Here is a 27,496-nt window from a genome sequence, read left to right on the forward strand (position 1 = left end):
CGCTCCCACACTCACAAACATGTGCACGGCCGTGTTGTAGCCCTGCGGCAACGGTGCATTGTGCTGCAGTATGTACCGCTGCCCATTCGGGTAGGTCGCAATGGTGGCCGCATTCAGGGGCGCCGTCTGTACCGGGTCGTACGCAGCGGTCGTTACGCCGCCCACTGCAGCGGCGGCCGCGGCTGCCGCTGCTGCCGCGGCGGCTGCGGCCGAAGCGGCCGACGGCGGTATGACACCACCGACAGCAGTGCCCGCCGCGACGGCCGAACCCGGCGGCGGCGTCGTCCGGAAACCGTTCAGTCCATTTTTCATCGGCACACCGCCCACCGGTGTGATCGGTAGCCGGTTCATTGGTTTGGCCTTTATTCGCGCCATGATTGGTTTACCCTGGAAGCAGACAAAGCAACAACAAAATTGTTATTATTTGCCAAAAATGTGAACACCCGAAGCAAAGCAGCGGAGCAGCAAACGATGTACGCACCTGGAATTCTTTCACCTCCTCGCGCAAATACCGGAACGCTCGCTGGGCGTCTTCGTCCGACTCGAACGTAATGTACCACGAGTTGTTGTGGGCAAATTCGCAGGAAATGAAGCGCGGACAGTTTTCGCCTTGGAAAATATTCTAAATAAACGGAAACACAACATGCAAAAGAAGCGTACGTTAAATATGGTCCCCTCCATTGCTGCAATGGCTGCTTTCCAGTACCTTAACGTCCTCGACCGGCGTGTTGTCCGATATTTCACGCAATATCACGATGCACCGCTTGTGGTTCGGGCGCACCTTTAGGCCGTCCTCGTCCACCTGCACGTTCGGGGACTCACGCAGCACCTCCGTTATCAGCTTGATGTCCTTGGTAAGCTTCTTCACCTGATTGAAGTTCGCAATTGTCCAGATTGGCACGTACTGATCGTTGTCCATTTGTGTCAGGAGATATGTGTCGTTCGCAAGGTTTTCTCTGCAAAAAGAATGACAGGGTGGGGTTCGATTAATTGGAGGGATTTTACGGGATTTTAAGACACACTTACCGCGAAAAATAGTAATCAAGCTGTGTTTGTAGCAGCTGCTTCAGCTGCTCTAAAGGCATCCCGTTGTGTTCGGTACTACTACTGCTACTAGTAGGATTGTTGTTATCACTGGAAACGACGATGTTACCGCCGCCACTGTTCGCTACTGGCGGCCCCACCATCCCGCCGTCCATCAGCATCACCTTTCCGACGTCGGTGGCGGCCGTGACGACTGTCGCACCGTCGTTGATGATGCTGCTGCTGCTGACGCCATTATTGTTGCTGCTGCTGCTGCTGCTCGGCGGATGGCTACTGACGAGGGCAGGAGTGCTGTAATTATTATTACTAGTGTTGGCCGTGGCTATTATTGCAGCGTTGGTAACGGGCGCCGCCGTAGCAGGCGAGGTGCCGCCTTCCGTGTAGTACTCCTGTGTGGCGGCGGCGTTGGAAGCAGCCGTCGATGCTTCGTTCGCAGCAGCGGTTCCGTTCAGGGCACTGTAGTCCACCGCTTGCGGGGCGGCTGGTGGTGCGGGCTGCTGCTGCTGCTGTGCTACGATCGTCATGCTGGACATTCCGCTGGTTATGATTGTGCTTGCCGCTGCTGCTGTCGGTGTGATGACTGTGGCGACCGAGACCGCTCCCACGCCGGGGGCAGAGTATACCGCGCTCGAAGCGTTTGTGGACAGTAAGCCTGTTGTGTTGTCGACACCATTCATCAGCACGTAGCCTGTTTTTTTTTAAAGGGAGACATGAAAAGAGCAAGGAAAATTGATTAGAAATCGTAGAAAAGGGAAACCATGTTTTGAGTAAAGTTGGTTACTATCGATTACATCTATCACAGAGTGGGGGAGGGAGGCAATAGAGAGGAAGATTAAACCCCAATAAAAACCTCTATCTTTCGTTCATCTTTACACTTCGCAATCTAAAAACGATAACCGTACATTGAACGAGGTGTACATATCCGAGGTGTACGAATGGCTTTTCATTGAATGTTCCTTTAATTTCCTCACTGTAATTGATTCTCGTTTTCAATTTCAAACCGTTTAAAAGAGACTTTAGCTATTTGCTACAGCAAAAAATTCATTCGAGTGCTTTGAAAACATTTAACACCGAAAGTCGATACTTCCATGTCGAAATTCTTAAAACAAGAAATAATAGTAATGTTCTACTACTCCACACTTTAAATTTAACTATACGTTCAACGTGCTCCAAGCCGACTAATGCATCATAAAATGCAGTAAAAAAGGAAGGAGTTCCCCAATGCGGTTACAAATTTAGCACAAGGCTAATAATAGATTCCTCCATTCTGTGAGGTGATGGAATGCATATAAGTTCTTCTCTATCACATATCATTTAAAATTGTCAAGATGGTATTAAAACAAAAAAGTTATAGGGTTTTGAATCATATAAGGGAACAGTTCAATCACTTAGGGGAATGTTGCAAGCAAGCTGTGAAAGTTTGTAATCATATAGGGGAGTGTTGCAATCGATTTAGGGAATTTTGCAAGATTACTGTGGAGCTGTCGTCAGACTGTGGGTGCCGGTGTAAAAAGCATCGAATTGATACCGATGATGTTTTCTTAAAAACATCATTTGGATTTGTTGTCGTGTTGCATTCAGCTCTACAAATGACTACTAAATATATCCTGCTGCGTAGCCATACGCATGATAAGTTAGTGAACATGATAAGTTAGAAAAATTAACGAAAATATTGTGGGGTATTTACAGCGGCATCCATAGTCTGATGACAGCTCCACAGTATACTTGCAAAATTCCCCTAGTCGATTGCAACACTCCCCTATATGAATGCAAACTTCCACAGTAGTGGTAGGAGCTCGGAATCGAACCTACCCGATTCCGATTCCGTGTTCGGAATCAATTACTGATTACGGAGTAGATTCCGGAGTCGGTTCCGGAGCCGATTCCGGAGCCGATTCCGGAGCCGATTCTGGTGTCGATTCCAGAGCCGATTCCGAAGCCGATTCCGGAGCCGATTCCGGTGTCGATTCCAGAGTTGACTCCGGAGCGAAATCAGTCCGAAAATCTCCATGATAATGGATCTATTCCGGAGTCGATTCCGATTCCGGATTCGATTCCGGAAACTGATTCCGGACCTACTATCCAGAATCGTTTCCAGAAAAATGCGAAGCTAGCCGGAATCGATTCCGACAAAAACTTCATTTTTCCATTACTATTCCACCAGCTTGCTTGCAACATTCTCCTTAAGTGATTGAACTATTCCCTTATATGATTCAAAACCCTATAACATACAGAGCTTGCTAGAAAGATGTCAATTTCTTCTTCATCTCGTCAATTTTACTCTACAAATGAAAGCCACAACCACAAGTTTGAAATAAGTAAAACCTTAAAACCAACATGATGCATAACGAATCTTTGTCAGCAATTTTATTCCTATACTTCCCCAGTTAATTCTTCTTCTTGTCGTAACGCCCCAATAGTTTTTTGTCGACTCGTAAGTCTTAATTGCATCACGAAAACACCGGACAAGCCATTGAGTCCAATTCCACATATCCCAACCAAACACACTCTGCCACAAGATAGACTTTTCTTTGGCTGCGGCTAAAAGAACGATTTCGGAACGGAAAACTTCTTAACTCTTGTGCTGTGAGGGGGGGGGGGGGGTGTAACAGAGCACCGGCGAAGCAAACGAAGACTCCCCGTTTCCCAATACATTCGGACTTTACCTTGGACCTGTGTGTGTGTGCGTGTGTGTGTCGTCAAGCAAAACAAGAAGGTGCACCAACCGCACACGGAAGAACTTCATAAATAATTCATTGGAAGCACACACGCTTCGTTGGTCGAACGGAAAGGGAGACACCGTTTTTTTGAACGATGTGGATGAGTTTTGGGGTGCCAAATTAGAATGCATTCTACCTTGTCTCGTCTCTGCTAAGGCGGAACACACACCAAACCGAGCACCGAGTCATTTGGTGGACAAAAAAAAAGGAACAAACCCAAACCAATAGAGGGGAACTGTTGTATTGGAGAGGTTTATCAGTCTCGAATGGAAGGTTCTGAAGTAGTATCGCTAGTTAGTTTTCACGATTTAATTTCAGTTTCATTTTCATCTCCAGTTTTAAAATGTGAAATAACTTTCCCAACAGATGAGGCTACAGCATTCTCAACAACAACCCGAAGAGAATGTGTTCTTTTGGCCTTTAAATGCCATCTTTCACTGAAGCATTATTGCTCTTCCCAGCACCAAGCATATGGCCGGTAAGAAAATAGCCCCTGGTCTACACTACTGGAGGTCAGTCGACGGCCGAGACGAGTTTGCGCAACTTCCCTGAGAAACCCTTTCCCTTGCTCTCTCACACTGTATACGCCAACAATCTGCTGAATTTCCGTGATGGGACGCGGTGTGGGCGCGGGCAATGGAACAACGGCCACAGACACACATCGAATGATCCAAATCTGACTGTCGGGTGCCGCCGTTCCCTCATATGCTGTGGGAAGAGAGTCTCGACAATCGTGTCTCGATGGTACCGGGGCCGGGCGTGTTGAGAACGGGAGCTAGAGCTAAGATGAGTTCGTTCATGCTACAGTCTCGGCACAGAGCAACGACTCTCTCGGGATCGGTGCGAAAGTTAGACTCAGTCGGTCAAGTCAGTTCTAACCCCCATCTGTCATCACCAAGCGGCGCACACAGCTGGGAAGACGAAAGCAGGGTGTTGGTGACACGCAAGCCGTTTGGTAAGATGGAGAGATGGTGTTGCCCAGGAGGACGTGCTGTTTGGGAGCGCAGCGTCGTAGACCGAACCCGAAATAGACAGACGCAGTGCTGCTGCCGCGTGTGGACACACCATGTGCCGGAATATGACAAAATGGGGTTGTCAAGAGGTGTAGCCAGTCCGCCAGCCAGAGCCAGGAAAAGGCGAAAAAGAGAGAAAGAGGGAGAGAGAGAGAGAGTTCGTAGGTTATTTTCGTTCGCCAATCGGTTGAAGCGCTCGCGCAAACCATGCCGGGCAAAGAAAGACCTTTCCGTTTGTTCTATGGTGTGTGTGTGTCGTGGCAGTAGTAGTTGTAGTAGGGGGTGGATATGTGCTGACTTTCTGTTGCACAGTAACACCAACCCACCAACCCTGCGCATCCTCCTGCTTCCACAAAGGTGTAGAAGGTGGACAACGGCGAAAGGCAACCCTGGGGCAGCCCCGGCGGCACACGCAAGCGCTCACACCGTTGCGCCGAGCGAGAATTGACCGGCAGAGGGCAAGTAGCCGATGACATAATCTAAGTATAGACACAACAGGGTGGAAAGGGAGAGGAAAGGTACCGTTGGGAGGGTATCAGTTAGACAGTCGCCGCTAGCTCGGGACAGACGCGGCGACGAAATCAAGCGCACCTCAGTTGTTGTTGTCGGTCGAGTTTATGCCCTTAATCAGTGTGCTAGACGACGATGCGCGCGCGATCGAAAGTTCAAACCCGACCAAGTTCCCCCAGCCGCTCTATATCACAATGGGAAGTGTGGTCTCAGAGGGGCAAAAGGGAAGGTGTAATAATATTTGAAGATATTGTAATGAAATAGAAATGTAATAGAGTGTGCTAGCTTGAAGACGATCACTGGAGAGATTTTTGAATATCGGGGAATATATTTCTACTATCCATCTTTGTAAAATAACGCTATGTTCTTCAACATCTTGTCTTTCAACTTCAATATCTAAGCTTCAATATTGTTTTCAAGAAGTGCATGTCCAAGACCATGACGAAATGCTAACAAATTATACAGCAAAAAGTTTAATGTTTCCTATTAGATTTATGGATATGGACTAGACTTATGGCAGCTGGCCGTTATGTCATCACACAAACGAACACACCAAACTGACACGCGAAAGTGGTTATTAAAATTTAAAAATAGACATAAATGAGATTTTAAAATGTAATGCAAGTAAAGCATATGTAAAAATTGTAAAAAAAAAACTCTACAAGCCTAAAAATGAAGATGCAAAATGTAATCAAACCAGTTGATAAATATTTATACTAAAACATGCTGAATTTCCAAATAAATATATCATGGAATAAATGATCATGGAAGGGAAAATCAAAACAACAACTGCCAAAAAGGTATTCTCCAAGCCTATCAGTTTTGTAGAACACAGTGTGTTGACGTTTTTGGAGGCAAAAGTATCGAATTTGGAAATTGAAAAAAAAAAAACGTAAGAAAAGTCACAAAGATGCGCTCAAATTATAACAAAAATTGTGAACATCCATGAACGAACATGAATTTGCTAGCATATTGTCCAAAGCAAACTAATAAACAACATTTTCTATAATTAATATTGCCGTCTAGTGTTGGGTTTTATGAATTTTTCGTTGCGATTCCTGCATATGAATCCTCATTGATGAGTGATTTGAATGTTGAGTTGAATCTTTAAAGATTCAAGATTCGCGAATCTATAGACTAATGAAGCTCAAATGCTCAAAGTCTCTATAAGCAAACCAAACAACAACAAATCTTCAAAGATTAACTAATCATCTAAAAGTCATGAATCTCTAAATATTCTTGAATCTCGTAGGCTTCATGAATCTATAAGCTTCATAAGTCCATTAACATTCATATAACACTAGGGATTCATGAATCTTTCGAGATGTATGATTTCCAAAATATTGAATTAGCTCAATCCCAGCTAAAACATGCCCGTTGCGGGTTCAAGCCACGCATGAACCGTATCCCCGTAGCAAAACAAACTATCCGGCTGCGTGGTACTTGCCAAGAAGTCTCGATAGCCTGTACAAGCTGGTTGTTACGCCAAGAAGAAGAAGCTTTATGATTTTTTAGAGATTCATGAATTCCTAGAGATTCGTTAATCTTTTGCGAATCGAGATTCTTTCGAGATTCACGAATCTTTCGAGAGTTTAATGAGTCTTTCGATATTCATGAATCTTTAAAGATTCATCAATATTTGAGATTCATGAATCTTTAAATCCGAGATTCAGATTCATTGAATCATTCCAAAGATTCATTCAGATTCATGATTCTGAATCATATTCACCCAACACTATTGTTGTCGTTGGATAAAGAGTAATTGCAAGAGAAGATAACATTCAGAAATTGCAAACAAAATCGAACCTGCGCCACCTGCTGCTGGAGCTGCTTTTGGATTTGGTTTCTTTTTCGGCCAAGGTGTCTATAACACATCCTGTTTCATAAACAACAACAACGAAAAACCAGTCAGAGAGTTCGAAATCTCATTTTTAGCCTGGTGATATAGGCCTACCTCTCTTTTCCCTGTCATGTCCCTCTCACACTATCGATCTAATGTTGTTTTTCCTAGTTAATTTTCCCAATGCCACCACACCAAACACGATTGCAACATTGTATCATCATCATCGCCGAACGATTAATGTGGGCACACACGGCGCGATATAGACTAGGAGAAGCAAGCAGAAAATAAGGTATAACAACAACAACAACAACAACGCCATCATATTTCCGAATAAGCCGATAATGATGGAAACAACATAACTGTGCCTGCTCCACTTTCAAATTCGCTCGGAGAACAGGGAGGAGAGAGCGAGAGCGTACCAAAGGTGGCCATTTGGGAATGTGGGGGGGTGGCGGTGTGGCCATTGGCCTTTACACTGGCGGCACTCTCACATCATATTACCCCGCGAGTTTTGTTCCGCTTTTCCCTAACCCCCACCAGAACACACACTCAACAGGCGCGCGCACACACACCCATTAGTAGTCAGTCGTATCATTTTAACGGTAGTTACTCGGTGTGTACTTTTGCCGGATTTGTGATGTACAGCAACATTGATCTTCTTGTACGCCTTTCGTTTCCTCCTCTTTTAACTCCACCACCAGCAGCAAGACCAACCCGTCGGTGAGGGTGAAGCAATCAGAGAAACCCCGAACCGTGTGCTAATGGGGGGACCCCTACGACAGGGTCTTTTTCTAATGTCCGCTGGACAGACACGCAATGTGCGCCCGCGCGTTAGACGGACGATGGTCATTGGCTTTTTTTTTTTGCTGCGCTTCTCCGAACATATGTTGCCTCGTGTCAATGTCTCAATGCCAATCCTCCCATCGGTCACATTCAATATATATTTCCCCTGTGGATGGCCCTCTCTAATCGATAGAAAATTTACAAAGATTGATCATTAAATATGGCAGTTATGCGTGCATTTATCGCACGCACGTAGTTACAACGCTTGGCTTCGGAGGAAAAGCTACAAAAGAATCCCAGGAGGGAATTTTGTCTAGCTCGTCCATCAACGCTGGCTCAGTCATTTGGAACCGAATAAACGCATTTTCATAATTTCATACGGGGCCGACAATGTGATCAGCGTTAGGGTCACTGAATAAGAATCACTTTTACAAAAATAAAAGGAATTCCAGGAATTATGGCATGTTAAAGAAGGCCTTGATGAGGAACGATGTACGGTACAACGTAATTTCAATTAGTTCAATGGAATGCCTTCCGTCGAAATGATGTTTTTACGGTTAAATTGAGCTTTTTCCAATGTATCCATTTTGCAAGCCTATATATAGAACCAAAAAGATCCTTAGTTTGTTCCAAAGTTGGCATTTCTGTTGTATTCGCTTACCCTGGGGAGTAGGATATTTGCTCAACGGTAGGATCACTGCTTAGGCACAGGGAAAGTTTTGATCAAGAACTTCAAGCCTTATAAATAAATAAATGAAACCTACTCTAGTGATTCACGAATAATCTTGTTAAGAGTTGTTGTCCGTTGCAATTAGATATATGCGCACAGAGTAAGAGAAAGTGAGTGAGTTGAATCCTACTATTCAATGCCAGGATTCGTCTCAATACGACGGTTTTATATCAATCTTTTCACTACTTGATGAGCATATGACACTGTTCTTAAGACTTTTAGGTTTTTGTTCACACTGAAGGAGGGAATAGAGTACCAAAAGAGGACATTTTTATTCGTTCCAGAGAGTTAGTGAGTTGAATCCCAAAAGAATGAATCACAGTCGCTAGGTCGACACTGAGAGCGGGTGAGTTGAATCGTTAAACAGTGAGTTAACGCTTCTAATTCCTCAGACCACAGGAAAAAAGAGATTCAAATCACTGAAAAGAGTGAGTCTAGCAGCGCGTCCAGCAGCGAGTCCTCCAGCGAAGGCCTAACGATCTTGAACAGTTTAAAATTAACCATAGACCTTATCGCCCAAACTGGGTCCACCACTCCACTCCCCTTTTACTACAAAAAAGCCCTCCTTCGATGAAAGAGACCTTTGGCGTGCCGCTAAATTTAGACTCTAATTTTTACCACTCATTTTGCGAACCTGGGTCTGGCCACCCCCTGGGGGTTTGGAGGCTTCAAATATAACAAAACCCCACGAGACCTCCTGCCACCGTAGTTTGGAGGTGAAACAACATGAACAGGTTTCGCGCATAATATTCGCACACTATGACCTTCTTTCTTCTGGCAGCTCTTTGCACTTCCCAACCATCAAACGTCTTTCTCTCTCCAAATAAGACCACATGCTTGGCGGGAAGTGGGGGGCGCCGGCCACTGGCGAACGCTCATCATCAAATCCCCCGCTTGTTTATCAGCCGATGATGGTGAAAAATCGAAGAAATTCGTAAGGCCAAACGGCAAGACCCATGCCGAGTTTGTGCAGAAGAAGAGGAGATCTTTTTACCTTCTAATGATTCAAGTCACACGCGGAATTTGAATTTGGCATTTAACTACAAAAGATCATTTGGAAGCAAACATACACACACAGAAAACACCGTCTATTAAAACAAACCTGTTTGCGGGAACGAGTACAGAAAAGAGGCACAAATGGAAAAGCCTGATGCGCCCCGCTTGGGTCGCGATCATATATCGTATGTCTGCTCGCTCTCGGTGCCGAAGATTCACCACGATCGATTTTCAGTCGGCAAAAAATTATGCTCGCGATGTGGAGAAGCGTGTCTATTGGGAGAAGCGTGCTGGCGCCCATTTTGGAGGTTTGTAAGAGTAACCTTTTGGAGAAGGCTTTCGATACCAGCACGGTTGTTTCCAAGAAGATCGCAAACATCACTAAAAGTGATGATGCTGGTAAAGTTTCGCTTTTTATCACGCTTTTTATTTGCTCCGGGCCGTGTCTTTGGCTGTCTCTCCCCCCAACTGCACAAATGGCTGCTTTCGAAGGCAACACGGTGCTGCTGCAGCTGCCACAAAAAAAAACCAGTTCTTCTTTAGTTTATTGGTTCAAATGCTTGCACGAAAGATATCGGGGGCAGTACGAGCTAGTAAGAAGACAAACCACCGCAGGGACCACTAACTCTCTCGCGTAAAACCTTCACAGCTCCTATGCAGCTCCCCAATGCCCCAAATTCAATGTGCAGCAACCAAACTAGCCCCCAACAACACACAGAGCCGTTGTCGCTCTAAGGTCATCCCCTTCCTCAAAGGTGGTCGGTAATCCGTCCGCTGCATGAACCAAACACCGAGATCATCATCCAAACCCCCCCGGGAGGCTCTCTCACGCTGTGAGGCTCCGCTGCGCTATGCCTTTGGGAAGGTGGGACGGCGGCGTGAGATGCACCTCGTGTGAATTTGATCCGTTTTCATCATCCCAAAAAAAAAACGAGAAGAGGAAAGGCAGCTCTTCGTCTGCATCACTGTATCTCACCACCCCGCCGTTTTGGTTGACATTCGGCTTCGGGGTTGGAAGTTGGTCGCTCGCGCTTGTGCAATCGAAAGGGTGTATCGTTTCATTGGAAGGCGGTTAGTTTGGTTAGTTGGTTGTTAATTATCGGGCGGCATTATTACACACCACATCAGAACCGCAGAGAGCATTGCACAAGAGTAGGGCAAAAGCAAAATATAGAGAAAATTTGCGATCGAAAATGCAATATACCTGGAATTTCCCATATCAATGGTCCAAAAACAATATTTATTTATTTTTACTTATTTATAAGATAACCATGTGAGGTTCATTCCAAACCCATGACGAACATGTTAGGCCGTACATTCAACGACCGTACCAACGTTTTGACGAAATCTCCTAGGATTAATGATTCTCTATGGGGTTCGTGTTAGATATGTAGCCAAAAAAACTGATTTTGTTTATTTTATGAAACTTAAATATGTGCAACAAGCTCGATCCAAGATTCTAATGATCTACCTTTAATGATCCTAATCCCGCGGTACCTTTATTGATCGTAATCCTACCTTTGATGAGGGCGGTCCCGTGGTGCAGTCGTCAACTCGGACGACTCAATAACATGCCCGTCATGGGTTCAAGCCCAAAATGGACCGTCCTCCCGTAGCAAGGATTGACTATCCGGCTACGTAGTAATGAATTAAGTCTCGAAAGCCTGTATAGGCCGGCAAGTCCCCGCGTAGGACGTTACGCCAAACAGAAGAAGAAGAAGAAGATCCTAATGATTAAATCATTTTCAACACAACAACAGTTGAAGCAGTCTTCTTAATTAATAACTGTATACATCGTGTAATTGTTGCAGTTATTTGAGTCCTATGGAGAGTCCTAATTGTAGAACTTATTTATTGCATTATGTTTTAAATGAAATATGTATTATGTGAATTTTTTGTGGATTGTATTTTTATCTCCATCATGATATAAATGGGGAATTCCAACCTCCTGGTTAGCAACAAATCGTGTCATCTTTATGTTGGTCCTTCATTTTCGAATACGCGTTATGAACAGTCTGTTGGGATTAAAGACTACCCATGTACACTCTAGAGATGTTATTGTACTACAATATAAAAATAGATGTTGAAGAAATGTACAATAATTAAAACTGTTTTTGTATGATAAATTGAATTAAAATAAGTTTGAAAAAAAACTCCACAATATGCACATTGCATCTGCGGCGTAGCCTGACATACATCAGGCATACAATCAGGCAGAAAATGCTTAAAGGTCACCCCAGTCTCAGCCGCCGCATCTTAGAGAAGCTACGCTCGACCTACGATCCATACGTCGAAAGTGAAAGGAGCCTTTTAAATAACACCAGCAAATATTTGGATGATCAGCACCAATACACTCAAAAGGTTCAATAATTGTCCCATGTCTTACGTCAATAAGATTCGCTCGTAAACTATTGAATCATTTGTTCTATCCCAACAATGTCCAAACGGGAGGTTCTTGACGTCTTGCGATGGCGCGGGAGCGGATGCAGATAAACTCACCAATTCTTGACAAACTGCCAAACAATTGTTCCGTAACGGCCGTCAAAACGGCACGGACGGATATATGCATACAGAAAAAGCCGGCCCAGCGTATCATCATCATCATCAACGCCACCTCTCCTATTGCTTTGCAGAGCCCTTTGTGTCACGCGACACGCGGGTCGTGCGGGCTTGCCGCCAGCTCCCTGGGCGTGACGTGTCGTCGGAGCTTCGCGAAGGGTGAGCGAAGAGGAGCGAGACCGAGTGACATTCCGTCGAAGTAACATCATGCAGTAGTACGGTGATATCCACACACCTTGCCGCTGCCGCTTTGACTTCCTTGATGGGCAGAGTATAACACCCCCACCAAGTCAAACACGATGTACTGTGGGGAGAAGGTGCAGATAGTATATGAGGAGGGATGTTGGGGGATGTACTGAGATTCCTGCTGTCAAATAATTGCCACCAACCGTGCGTTCTCCCTCTCTTTCCTGTCCCGTGTTTGAGACGCACGCAGCACACAAGATTGGCACCTGATCAGATATCTCTCAAGATGTCGGGTGTCTTTATATGCTGTCTTAAGTGTCGAACGGAGCAACAATCACATACACAGCGCTGGGAGGAGGAGGTGTAGATGGCACCGAAAACCACGCACACACAAGATCAAACGAGGTGATGCGCAAGAATTTTTGGCACAAGCCGCTTTTTTGTGCGCTCACCCACTTTCTGCACCACACCCCGCCGTTCGTCCCTCGGCAACATACACACCACACGAGGGGGCAACGCACCGTACGTACGTGCAAACGTGAAGAAGACATTCGACACCAGAGTGAACCAGCCAACCAGCCACGTGAGGCGGGGACGGCAACACCACAATCAAGAAGGAAGAACAACATACAACCTCCTCCTCCTCTTGCTGTTGGTAGGAGGGGGCGTCGTGAAAAGGGAACAAATGAACTCCTGTTCGGTGTTGATGATATACCTGACGTAACTCATATCATATCATTTATGTCAGCAGCGAGGAGGCGGCGGGTGGTTTGTGGTTTTTTTGGCATTCTTCTTTCAGAGACCGACCAAAATGGATCATCACACCCGCCAAGAGGGAAATATATCACACACCGCACGGGGATACAGCAGCAGCAAGCAAGCAAGCAGGAGCGCAACAGTAGCAGGCGATGCGATGCCGGAAATTATCTGTGACAGATTATTAGTTTTCTGTGTCAATTTTGATGTATTGCAGCACTTTTTTAGTGCTCTCTGCTGAAACCGATGACGTAAGACAGATTGCAGGGCTGTAGTAAGGGTATAAGAGATAGAGTCCTGTTGATCTCAAACTATTTCTAGGACATCCATGCAGAGTTTTATTCGTTTGATGAGCTTTACAATGAGCCTAGAGCTTTATAAAAAGTAAAAATAATCTTTTTTCTGTAAAATATTAAATGTTTCATTAATAAGGTGAAACATTAGAGAAATAATGTGTAGAGATCGGTAATATCAACTCGGACGCTAAAAATGTTTAAATGCACTTGTTTAATTCCTTTGAGCCATAGAAAATCAAATCTGACAAACTAAGCCGTTCTTTTTGTTGAGTTTTAACGCTAGTCAGTGGAACAGGTTGTTTGGTGTAGTCGTTAGCGCCACGCGGCGAAGCATAACTCTGCCGACGTTAGTTCAAAACTCGAATAGATCGAGCAATCAAAACTTGATCATAAAACTTTATACAGCTTACCTACCCAACTTAGGCTACTATACTAAGCTAATTAGTACGGAATAATGCATATAATAATACACATTACAATGTTGTTGTTTTTAAGTTCAAAGAGGTGTTGGACCTCTTAGGGTCTCTATCGCCTCTAGAAGACGTACATTATATTGTTTTACACATTACTACAATGTAGAAAAGCCCAAGGCGGATCAAATCAGACGCATTAATTAAGTGACAGTTCCAATGGAAGTTAAATACCCCTTCTTATCGATTTCTCCATTTCCAGCACAATCGATAAACAATTTTACATTGGTATTGAGTTCCTTCCAAATAGTTGCACATTGTAACTAAAAATTCCATCGCATTCAAACGACATTTTGAAATAGTTTTGTTCATAACTTCAAACGCTTAAACATCATCACGTTCACAAACACTCAAGCGGGCGCATATCCACTTAAAAGAACAATGAAAGGCCTTGTTTTACTTATTTACACTTCATACAGTGGGGCTAGAGCAAGCTGAGAAACCGGGGTGCAAAAGTGGGATAACTTTGTGTTTCAAATCAACCAAAGGTTACATGTTGAAGCGTTGTAAAACGCGACCATTCCTTCACACTTGTGCTGCGACTAATTGTTCTTCCCATGCCATTGCCATCTCATGTCAATGTTTGTGTGTGTGTGTGTGTCATAAAGGTGCAAAGTAGGTGCTAAATGGAGGGACAAACCCACTCCTCCCAGCAGCTTTGAAACCCATTAACAAGGAAAACAAGCAAATCATATTGAAGTAAAGCATTGGAAAAGAGGACAAACTTCTTCTGTTATGGCGACTTTTAAAAGGAATGTTTACGGAATGTGTTGAAATACTGCCAAAATACTTCAAACAATTAACTACCATCTGGGCTGCGCGAACTTGCCACACAAATAGAACAAAACAGGTAGCAAACAATTTGCTTAAGTTGCAATCAAAAATTGCAATCAACTCAAAATCAACCCTAGGGGGACGGAGTGATCGTTAAAAGATGTGCATTGAACAAAAAACGCACACACGCTGCTGCCACGCCACACCCCAGACACTCCCCCCCCCCCCCCGCCCCATTGGGCGAAGAAACAGGTCGTCCGCAACAAAGCAAATCGATTACCATCAAATGTCGATTGGTTTTCTATCAAAAACAACTGCCTACGGTAACACACACCACACCACCGACATTCTTTCGTCCCTTTCCTTCCACAGCTCGATTACTTCACCGGTCGCTTGCGAAACCAATCCGCCCGCCCCTCTGGAACGATCGCGGGAGGCGGGAGCTGTTTGGGGTGGTGGTGGCGCGTTGTGGTTAAAGCTTCCCCGTTTTTTGCTTCAACCATGCGTTCGCAGCAGTACCTTCTCCTCCCTTAATGTGCGTACCCCCACGGCCGGGTGTGTGTCTGTGTTTTTGCAAACCTAAGCACTCCACCCCACCCTCAGCAGAGCCTTCCGTGCCTTCAGTCAGCATTCAGAACCACATTCCAATTCACAGCACTCGAATACCACACAGAACCTCCCCGTTATTGTTGTTGTTGGGCGGTTTATTATTAGAAATGAATTTAAAATTCGCCTCCTGTGTAAGGCTTTTAATCGGCCTGAGAGGGGTTTGGTTTGTGAGGTAGAAGAGACTGCTGGAAAGCGCTAGGCTGTAATTACACGAACCACAGCAACCCCCCCTTGCTCTCCAACGGAACAGACCCACCGAGGGCAGCCGGGGGGTGGGTGGTTTAGCCTTTTGCCACAAAAAAAAAACTAGAACACTTTTACTTTTTCGCCTTCTTTTCGCCTTCCCATCGATATCGGTTGTACGTCAGCGCAAAAGATTGCTGAGAGCACATGCACCAGAGCCTAACCCAATTGCACACCATCTAAGTGAAGGAGAGCACCACCGATCCCCGCCGTTCGCTAATCAATCTCAATCAAATAAAAACAACTGCACTCTACGGGAGGAGTTCGATTCCTTCGTCCATTCGCTGACGTACAATGCATCTCGGGGTGTGTGTCTGTGTATATATCGCATTTCCCCCATGCACAGTCGATATATTGATTAAGAACTTTCGATTTGAAGCGTAGAGTGTGGCGCCACCATAATCGCGAAGCAAGCAATGGAAATCGAAAGGGAAGTAGTGCGCGTGTAGAATGTGCTACATTCGCAGCAAATACCAGGCGCTTCGAAGTCATTGTGTGTTAGGATTTTGTGTTGAAATTTTGTAATTAACCACGGGGACATTCCAAATCGAGGAACCAAATGTAATAAAGTAAAGGGCCTTTTAATACCAAATTAATGGATCACGTTCTAGATGCACTGGAGTGTGTGAAATGTTGCATTAGCAGCAAAATAGAGTACGCAGAATGTGTAGGGGATTCGACCACAATAATTTGTTCCAAAACAAAGGAATTTCAAAAACTACCAATTTTTCCCATACACTTTTGTTATTCTTCATATAGTAAAAAAAAATATTACATCTAATTACTCGAATAATAGATAGGGGTCTGTCCATAAATTACGAAACTTTCGCAGGAAAAAGGATTAGTACCAGTGCTGCAAAATGTCATGAGTATCACGAGATTTTCACCAACGAAAACAATGAACATATCCGTGGTAGCTTGATGCTCATTGCTGATAGTCAATAAAAGTGCGTCATGACATGCTGAACACGATATGTGAATTCTTGAGTCCAACGCGATACTCTGACTGACAAGCTTAGCTTAATACCGGCGCAAGCATAATCGTGATTTTTTGTGAACAAATGCCACTGTTTCAGTCATCAACACTCATGACTGAAACGAAGCTCAAATCAGCTCACGTACACAACTGATCAGTGACGATACTCAAACAGTTGGAGAATCAATCACATGCTTGGTGACATTTTGATTAGCACCCAACTTTTGGTCACTCACTTGGTCACGACATTTTCGTCGGCGATAATCACGACAATTTTGGAATATACTTGGCGCGTGGGCTCTAGCAACAAAATGAGCATGCTTTTTCCCTCTATCTGTTTTGATTAACTGTCGGGTCAAACAGAGCGAGAAAACATGGCCATTTTGTTTCTTGGAACCACTCGCACGCACTGCATATCTCCCATGACCATCGCGATGATCACCGACTGAAAATGTCGCGACCAAGTGACTGACCAAGAGTTGGTTGCACACAATGTCACCAAGCATGCGATGGTCGCACCAACTGTCTGAGGTTCGCCTCTGATCATTACAGTAGAGCTCGTGACACTGAGATGATTTTGTCGGAATTTGTCTGAGATCAGTCGGAATTTGTCATGACTATGTCAGTGACATTTTGCAAAACTGATCACAGCAAAAAAAAAAGTCGTGACATAGTGACTGACCAAGCATTGGTCGTAAACAAGTCATGAGCATGTATTGGTCACACCAACCGTTGTGAGTATCACCTCTGATTATCACAATTGAGCACGTGACGCTGATATGGAATTTTGTTTCAGTCAGATTTTTTTATGACATTGACAGTGACATTTTACAGCAATGATTAGTACCTTTCAGCGTTACGATTTCTTAAATATAGAAGAAGAGGGGTTTTAAAAACTTGTTATGTAACACACATGTATATACGTTACGTATTTAATGGATAAGCCCTTATTTATATCTAACGAATCAACTGAACTAGTTGCTTTTACCCTTTTATATCATTTTATTCAAACATCTTAGAATTAATTACGTTAGAAAAAGCTACCTATTAGTTATTTTGAGTCCATATGACATCCATTTCGATTCGAAAATCATTCCCAGAAACTAGTTACCTCATTGAAAAGCAAACAATTACCAGCTGAACCTAACAAGTTTTATTGCACTTGAAACAAAACGGCAGAAACTCAATCAAAATTAAATCATTTGATGTAAAATGTGGAGTTTCAGCGAACGACACACACGAATAGCAAAACATGCCAAATGCAATTTGAATGACTAAACTCAATCATCTTATTCACATCCCCGTTGCCTATTAAACAAGAATGATTGGATTACAGAACAAACCATTATTTACATCATCCTATCGATTCTGGCGTAACAATTTGATAGCGAAGCTCTTCATTTTGTGTTCCTCAGGAGGAATATATAGCAAAAGTAGAATCAGCAAAAACTGTTATCGTTCGCTGTGCACCTACTAACCGTTGCCATTTTTTAGCCAGCAATCCATCAGAGCCAGCTCATAAAACGGTCACGCAAATACTTACACACACACACAGCAGTGTGTGATTTTAAAATCGTAAAAAATCCACACAAAACCACCACAAAACGGGGATGGCTGAGTTACAACAACCAGGTAGTAGAGAGAGCAGGTCGATTTTTTTTAACTTAAAGCGTCGCAGCAAGCGGGGGGACGGGACACACACACACAAGAACTGCTATAAAACGGCTGCCCAAGAACCCCACACATTTGCTCTCTGTGTCTCTCTGTCCGCGTGCATTCGATGCGGGGAAACGTGGAAAAATGTACGAAAAACGCCAACCAGTCGAACCGAAAACTCATAAAACCAGCCAATGCGACCTGGTCAAGCGGAGGACGGACGGTTGGAAATGGGTAGGGAAAGGTAGGGCAAAAATGGGGTTCACCGTTGCACCTACTGCTGCACAACCCCACAACCGTCCCTTCAAGACGTCCTCTCGCTCTCTTGTGTACCCTCTTTTTGGACTGTATATAGACACTAAAAATCGTCTTCGGTCGGTTTGGGGCTCGGTCGAAAACGACGGCTGACTCTACACGCCGTCGATCATCAGAGCATGAGCAAGCGAAAATCGTAAAACTGCTTCAAAAATTTGCCATTCGTCTTTCGGACCTCCAGCCCTCCAGTCAGGTACGTGTGCGTGTGTGTGTGCGCGCGAGTGTCGGGCAAGGTGTGGAAGTGAAGTGACGGACTCTCTACGTTGACGTTAACCTACACGCACGCATACATCCATCATTGGAAGCAGGTTCAGGTGGCGCGCAGTACTATTAAACTGGCCCACCGGTCGTGGGGAATGCGCTCTTTGCAAAGGGGGGGTGGGAAGAAAAACGTTAAATTGGAAACGCACCATGGCAGCACAACATCGTTGCAAAAACGGTGCAAAAAGGTGCCAAATTTAACAAGAAAATTTGAACTAACTTTGCGTTTAAAGTAAAAAAAAAGCAAAGAATGTTAGGGAGTAGATTAGTATTAATTAAATTTTAAAATCAATTTTCATGTTAAATGTATTTCTCCTTTAAAAAAAAAGGTAGAACCAAAATTTACTATTTTTTTGATAAGCGATCAACGACAGAACTAGAGATTAATTATATCAATAAAGCCTACACAATTGCACAAATTCGATCGGTGTCTGATTGGTCGAATAGATGAGTCCATTGTATTAGCTACGATAGTGGCGGCACATAACGTCACAAATCGATCCCACAAGCGATAGAGTGCAATTAACACCGTCATGTGATGGTCTAAAACACAACCACCTAACACACTCGGCGTTTGATGACAAAACACAAAAAGCAGGTTTAGAAGAAAAGAGGAGAAAAACAAAGACCAGCCGAGCTGAAACAGTAAAGCAGCGAACAAACTGATAAGCACAAATAGCACACACTTTACCCACAACCATTCAAACATCGGACATGACCGGAAGTGATGTTTGCGCGTGAAGAGATACCATCACAAATTATCACAGAATCGATATTGCATTCCAAAAACCAACATTTTATTTGTAGAAATTTGCTAGCTAATCTAGCGCTCAAACAGGGGCAGAGTGTCATCATCCGTCATTCGCGAGATGACACAGCGACACATCAGCACTGAGCGAATCCGGTGCAATTTTGCATTTGAGTGAGTGATGAACACATGCTGTACGTACACATTTGCACATGAAGCAGGTGACTCATAGAGCAAAGGCTGCAGAGATTTCACTGTGTCTGTATGAACGTGCACGTAGGCTACGAATAAAATTTCGTTTCAAGATATGGGTGACCAAGTGATGTACTCTCTGGAGCGCACCCACGACTCCGGACCGACTCAGACTATTGGTAGTCCGATTCCGACTTGGGCAAAATGCGATCCACTAGTTCCGCCCGGAGTCGTAGTCTGCTGGGTCGGAGTTATTCGGAGTCTTCCGGAATTGTTTGAAGTCATCTATAGTCGTTGTCTGCTGGGTCGGAGTTATTCAGAGTCTTCCGGAATTGTTTGAAGTCATCCGGATTCATTCGGAGTCGTTCGGAGTTATCCAGAGTTGTCCGGAGTCGTCCGAAGTCGTCCAAAGTCGCCGGAGTCTTCCGGAGTCGTCCGGAGTCGTCCGGAGTCATTTGGAGTCATCTGGAGTCAGTCCGGAGTCATCCGGAGTCATTCCGAGTCGGAGTCATCCGGAGTCGTCCGAAGTCGTCCAAAGTCGCCGGAGTCTTCCGGAGTCGTCCGGAGTCGTCCGGAGTCATTTGGAGTCATCTGGAGTCAGTCCGGAGTCATCCGGAGTCATTCCGAGTCGGAGTCATCCGGAGTCGTCCGGAGTCGTCCGGAGTCATCTGGAGTCATCTGGAATCATCCGGAGTCATCCAGAGTCATCCGGAGTCATCCAGAGTCATTCAGAGTCGGAGTCGTGCGGAGTGGTCCAGAGATGTCCGGAGTTGTCCGTAGTCATTCAGAGTTTAAGTCATTCGGAGTCGGAGTCTTTTGGAGTCTTCCAAAGTCGATCGGAGTAGACCGACTCAGACTATCGGTAGTTCGATTCCGACTCGAGCAAAATGCGATCAACTAGTACCGCCCGGAGTCGAAGTCGTATGGAGTCGTAGTCGGCTGGGTTCGGAGTTGTTCGGAGTCTTCCAGAATTGTTCGAAGTCATCCAGAGTTGTCCGAAGTTGTCCGGAGTTGTCCGAAGTTGTCCGGAGTCATCCGGTGTCTTCTGGAGTTGTCCGGAGTTGTCCGGAGTTTTCCGGAGTCATTCAGAGTTTAAGTCATTCGGAGTCGGAGTCCTTTGGAGTCTTCCAAAGTCGATCAAGGTCGACCGGAATCGGAGTCAGTCAACTGGAGCCGTCCGGTTCAATGTGCGTGTAATCAGGCATATCATTTCGTTGTGTTTTTTGTCTTTCACTTTGCGCGTGCACTTCGTATACAAGCTTATGTTTCGTAAGTTAACTCCGGCGTACTCAGGAAAACTCCAGACGAGTCGGGACGACTTCTTACGACTCTAGACGACTACAGACGACTACAGCCGACTACAGACGACTACAGACGACTCCAGACGACTCCAGAAGACTCCAGACGACTCCAGAAGACTCCAGAAGACTCCAGAAGACTCCAGAAGACTCCAGACGACTCCTGACGACTCCGGATAATGCTGTGCGGACCTATTTTCTATGGACGGTTCCGAAATTATTGAAGTCGGCTCGGAGTCAACTCTGGATTATGCCAACTTTACCCATCACTAATATGGTATAAAACCAACTTCTTATTTTGTTTTTCATTTGAAGTACCTAAATTCGTGTTCTAGATTTTTTTAAAACGAACTTCCTGAAGAACTTTCCAGTACAGTGTTCCAATATTGGATTTTGTTTTTTGCTGGAATGCAGATCCAACTATAAAATCAATTTAAACTGTAAAATCGCTTATTACGTATCTTTGTAATTGTTTCTTTGAGATTTTTTAAAAATAGTATTCTTCTTTTTGCTTTAAATGTGCTATTAATTTTAATAATACCGTTTAAATGGACAAGTGCTTTGCAATCTGCTAAAGATTGCATTAAATTCTTCTACTTTACACCAACACATCACATTCAACACGTTTCCTCCCTCCCTTATCAGCGCAACGGCGTCACATTCCTAGTCACAGTGCCAGAGCAGTAGTAGTTTGTGTCATTATCGCACAGCTCTGTACCGTACACAGGCCCGAGCAGCCGCGGTTACCACTTGACAAGAGGGCAGCATCATATTCCTCGTGTCGTAAGATAGTAGAGGACCACAGCACCAGCAAAGACTGATACGACTGCCACTGTGGTGGCAGGGAACAACAACACACACTTGCCAGACCTTCATCATGATGGCATCACTTTAGCAAACCCACTACCCCGCCGTAAATTCATCAAGATATGTCTCGTCAGCTTATCAGTAACGCCTTGGTGTGCAGCAGAAGTGTGCATGGAAATAATGTTTGGTGTCCGATTCTACGATACAGAAATAGACACAGGTTGGTTGTTTGACTTTTGGTGACATATTTTGCACTCCATTTTACGCTTTGTAACGAAAAACTGTGTTATGTAAGGCACGAAGTAGTATTATACGTGCATTCAATATATTATTTAATTTTTGCAACAGTTGCCACTATCTTCTTGCCCTATAGGAAAAAGCAAAACACACAAAAGCGAGCGAGCTGTAAGCGATAACCGCTTGTGTTTGTAAAAAGGAAAGTACAACACAGCTCCTCTCTCGACCGACGAGGCCGGGTGGTGTAGAAGATAAGATCGAAAGTGTGAAAAGATAACGTTCACACATACACACACACACCCTTATCACCCATCAGAGCGAGGGTCGGAATGCCACCGCAACCACTAACAGCGATAACACAGCCACACATGTCAGACATAACATCAGTTTTTCCCTTAACTGTGTGTGCTAGTGCACGTAGAAGTGGCGTCAATTAGAAGCACAATACTGATGGAAAATTTCTATCCCATGCTAGAGGCTACGCACCAAACTGCTGGCGGAGGGTGGGGTCTCATCTTTCCTCATTTAAGGCGAGACGAGTTTCGACGAACGTCTCCGGAAGATCTGCGATAAGAGTCCACAGCGAAATGGGACGAAGTTCGGGCCTAGAACCGTTAACGCATCGGCAAAGGATTAACGATAATGGCACAGGAATAGCCACAACTCGTATGTGGCAACTGTTGCAGGGAAATTTAAATCACATTAAGTGCGATTGCTACTGGAATTTGAATCCGAATCTAATTCCATTGCGGGGTGACATGTTTTTCAAGCACACAATCATTTAATTTCAATGTGAATTCATTCTATGTCACGCACTGTACAAAAAAATCCCGTAACAGTTTGAATGTTTTTCAACAAAGCGCGGCAATCATCATTCAAAATCACAGAATCATTGTGGAATTACAGAACAGGCCTTTAGGCGCAAATTATTGCTAAATTTTTCCTCACTAGAAGGCAATTTTAACTACATTGAGGTGAGTTTCTGCTTCAACACAATACATTATCAGCTGCTACAGCAACTGTTCTCTTCATACAACCGTTTGATTCAAGTGCATTTGCAAACGGGATTTACCGAATATATTAAGCGCATTTTTGACGTTTGAAACGTGACTAAATGTGACTAAATCTTCCAACACTGTACTGTATGTTCGTTCCCCAAATGCTTTAATGTTGAATCTTAATGACCCAAAGGGAACCATTGCCGCCCAGTTTCAGGTGCACATTTAAAGGCGATAGGTTTTTTTTTATTTTTGTATGTTAGAGCCTATAACACATGTCGTTAAATTTACAACGTTCAGCCCCCATTGCTAGTTGAGCGTAGTAAAAGTTCCATTAAACGATGCGGTATGCATTACAAAGTACATCTTCATTTTGAATAAAGCAAAGCTTATTATATACCTCTGGAGTGTATCTCATTTTGATCATGCAACTCAATGCAATTTGGTTACATTATTTACTCAACTTTTGGGTTGAATTTGTTGATAAAAAAAATGCATTTAAGTAGCCAAACATTTCCAAACAATGTATAAAATATGACAAAAATGTTAAAATGTGTACATTTAATGGCAATGACTTTTCAAACTATGCCAACCGTTAAGATGTAGTCGATGCATTAGCAAGCCACGTCTTGCATCTTTAGGCCGGCCTGGTGGTACAGTCGTCAACTCGTACAACTTAACAACATGCCCGTCATAGGTTCAAGCGCCGAATGGACCATACTCACATACGTAGGACTGCAATATTAATTACCTAGCTAATAATTATTTTGAGTAGAAAATTCGATTAATTCTGACATTTTGGCGATTTGAAACATTTAGCAAAAATGACATTTATTTCGAAATTTGACCATTGTTGGAGAAATTTGTATGTACAGATTTGACATACTTAATTGTCAAAAATAAAAATTATCGTAACTCGAGCAAAGATTGTACTATTCTGGGACAATAGTTAATAAATAGATTGATCTTTGGCGAGTAATCTGCGACATTCCAAGGTTCACTTTCCTTTTAATAATTCACGACTATTGCTTTACATTTTACAAGGAATTCAAAGGTCGAATTCGGGAAAATGAAGGTAAATCTTACGAGACACTATTAATAAAAGCAGTGACAAAATCCTACAAGAAAAGTAACATCCCAACTATGTTCGTGTAGCGTATTCTTACCAGTATCCATATTTCTTTTTCGGCAGGCGATTTACCGCTTCGTTGCCCACAGACCCGCGCAACCCACAAGTGGGTGGGGGGGGGGGAGGGGGTGGTTGCTGTGAAGGGCGAGTTAAACGGTCGCCGTCAAAGGCGCCGTCGTCGCTCCGTGCTGAACGTCGTTATTGTGTGTGGGGAGTGCGTGTTCGAGCAGGGCAGGATGGGGGTAACGGTGGCGGCAAATTTTCTTGCGAATTTCCCTCGCTCCACCCAGTACGAAACTGTCTCGAAAACCCCTTGCCTCAAGCCCTCCGCGGGTAAACCACACACACGATTCTTCCGGCGTGTACACTTGTACACACTTTTCGCCAACACACACCGTGAAAAACAACAAACAGCAATAACAACAACAACAACAACAACACAGCGGACAAAAAAACAGCCCGAAATGCACAACACAGCCGTGTGGTTTGTGCACGTGTGTTTGTGTGTGTGTATTTCTGTTGTTCTCTGTCGGGGGGGGGAAGAAAACGGACCTGCGGCCGATAAAACGCTCGAGACTGTTCGAACGTGGTCGAAATGGTTTTCTTCCTGTGTGTTATTCCGCTGTCTCACTCACACACTCTCGCACGCACACACACACACAGGATTGCTGTACATCAGCGGCAACCTCCCTTTCCCTGTTTAGTCGGGGATGGGTTTGTGTGTATTGCACACGTGTACACTCCCCAGGCGGAACAACACCGCACACAACCGCACGCGGACGCGCACACACACACAAATTGCACACACGTGTGAGCAATCGGGGTTATTGTGTTACTCTCTCTCCCTCTCACACACTCCCTTTCGCTCTGCTGTGGTCACTATAGAGCACACACTTAAGCACACGCAAACATTTACCGTATACGAACGCAACACACACACACACCAGCAACACCTCTGTGAACACGCAACACACACACTGTTCACTCTCTCGCTATGGATATACGAGACAAACACACACACACGCACACCGTCGCATGGGGAGTGAAGAGAAAATTCAATTTCTGACCAAAGGAAGGGAAAAAGTAGAAAATAAAGAAAATAATTAATTATTGCACACACGGCGCCCGTGACCCGCGACGTCTTGTTTCATGACTTTTGCACTTTATAGCGCACGCTTAACACTAACGCACAGGCACACACACTGTCGTCGAGAGGCAAATGGCTGCAAACACGCGCCCACAAACACACCAAAACGCGATGATGGTGTTGTTTTTTTTTTGGCTTAATTCTGCATTAACTCTTTACTTCTCCGTCCACCGTTGGTGTGTTGGAGAGACAATTTTTCCGATTCTGGCCACCTTTCACTCTACACGCACGTGTGGGGTCCGGTCGTCCCAGATCGGACCGAGAGACAGAGACACAATCGGCGCGACGTCCGCCGATGCGAACCGGAAACAATTGATTGAACACATCACACACTTAACCGTTCGCAGAGGAGGTCCGTCCCCCCGTACACACGCACACAGGGGCGCACACGTTCACGATGAAGATGAGCGATCGCCACACACCGCCTGCTATCGCTTAGAACGAGCGCGAGAGAAAGCGAGAGAGAGAGAGAGAGCGTGAGCGCTACGACGTTGATTTTTCTTTTCTTTCCTTCGCGAGCATTCGCGCTTTGAGAAGCAAACAAACGGGGGGGGGAGTATGAGGAGGGTACTGGTGCGGCACACACAAAAAACGCCGGTACACTACAAGTAAACTGCACACCACACATACGCGCGCGCTACGCTATCTATTGCAGTTTGAGCAAAAATTGTTCCTGCGGCTTTCTTCTACGCGTGATCGATGTGTGCTGTGCGTGTGTGTGTGTGTGTGTGTGTGTGTGTGTGTGTGTGTGTGTGTGTGTGTGTGTGTGTGTGTGTGTGTGTGCATTTTCAGCAATGAAAATAAAATTTGCGTAACATTCTCTCTCGAACGCATATTATTTTCCCATTTTGCAACAAATATTCATACACCGAAACACCACACACACTCGCAATCTGGTAATGTCAAAACTCAGTTCACTTCTGCGGAAACGGATCCTTCAACTCTGCCGTATACACGATGCCAGAGAGACACGCACACACACAGCCCCACAGTGATACGCACACACTCGCTGGCTCCATCGGGAAGTGTACACGTTTCACGTTGCGTTTGCTACAACAACGGTGTGCTTCCACTGCTTACTATTAACACATTTTCTATCAATTTTGTGTCAGAAAAAAACTTTAACTATCATTAAAAAAGACAAGTACAAACTGTGCAGCTCAGGCTCAGGATTATCCCCATTGCTGTGCAATCACAACACAGTGACAAAGGTCCGTAGCACATCGCATTGGGTGTCGCATATCTCTATCGCGCGCGCACACACACTCGATTGCGCGCTGTGTCATGACATACTTGTCTCTAACTAATTCGAGCCTGTTTTGCGACAATGAGACGTGCGACAAACGTCAAACGACGGGGCCCCCTGTGTCGCCTTCTCTCCCTCTTCAGCAATGCTTTTTGACAACCTGCTGCATTCACTATCACCACTACTACTGCTACTACTATCATCGACCTATCAGTATTACGTATGGGATAATTTCTTCCAACTATTTCATCATAATTTGAGACGGTTTTTTTTACTGCATTCTGAATTCGGTTTGTTATTTAGTGACGTGTTTCCTCTGCTCATCACCACCAGCATATCTCGCTGACAACCTACGCCCCCCCCGCGACGACCCACAACCATCAATAGCTTTACATACACCCATTTGTTAATTCATTTCAATTGCTTGCCTCTCACACTCTCTCTCTCTTTCTATGATAATACATGACACGATGACGATCGCTCAACGCCACATTCTCGCGTGTATTATGATCCGCGTTAAAGGATAGAGAATGACGGAGAGCAGAGCAGGCAAGGGGTCATCATTATTCAACCCATTTTCACTCTGCCCGCACTACTAACACACACACGAACGACCACAGAAACACTTATTCAAACACGACTCAAATGGTCGTCTATGCTGGCCGAAGCAATAGGCAAATGCTAGTGTGTATGCTACTGTGAAAAAAGTGTCTCAATGGTTTACAGATGCTATAATTGTGTGATGGACTGTTTTTCATTACAAGAATAACCTTCTTTTGGTCAAGAAACAGAAAAAAAACATCACCACTTTTCTACCGTTCTCAAGCGACAATATCGGTTAAAATTGTACTTCAACACTACGCGGTTTCGAAGCAATTTGGTGTGGTTTGTGCGCGCTCACTCAGCGTTTTTTTTTTTTCGTTTCAAATCCATATATTAAAATGGGAGAAGCAA

At 44.5% G+C, this 27,496-nt stretch overlaps 1 protein-coding gene across 3 annotated transcripts in view; it reads right to left on the reverse strand.

Moving 5' to 3' along the window:
• Window positions 1–27,496, reverse strand: part of LOC120897342 (la-related protein Larp4B) — a 53,798-nt gene that overhangs the window by 12,458 nt on the left and 13,844 nt on the right. For 2 of the 3 annotated variants that reach the window (XM_040302160.1, XM_040302159.1), the window contains exons 2-6: window positions 24,187–25,211; window positions 1,027–1,732; window positions 707–956; window positions 482–622; window positions 16–387 (exon numbers count right to left, since the gene is read on the reverse strand). In XM_040302160.1, coding sequence (XP_040158094.1) covers window positions 16–387; window positions 482–622; window positions 707–956; window positions 1,027–1,732; window positions 24,187–24,196 — 1,479 coding nt within the window. In that variant the 5' untranslated portion in view covers window positions 24,197–25,211. The remainder of the gene's footprint in view (window positions 1–15; window positions 388–481; window positions 623–706; window positions 957–1,026; window positions 1,733–24,186; window positions 25,212–27,496) is intronic. The other variant, XM_040302158.1, reaches the window with a different exon arrangement.

The sequence above is a fragment of the Anopheles arabiensis genome, chromosome 2, assembly GCF_016920715.1.
Source record: "Anopheles arabiensis isolate DONGOLA chromosome 2, AaraD3, whole genome shotgun sequence".
Classification (NCBI taxonomy): Eukaryota; Metazoa; Arthropoda; class Insecta; order Diptera; family Culicidae; genus Anopheles; species Anopheles arabiensis.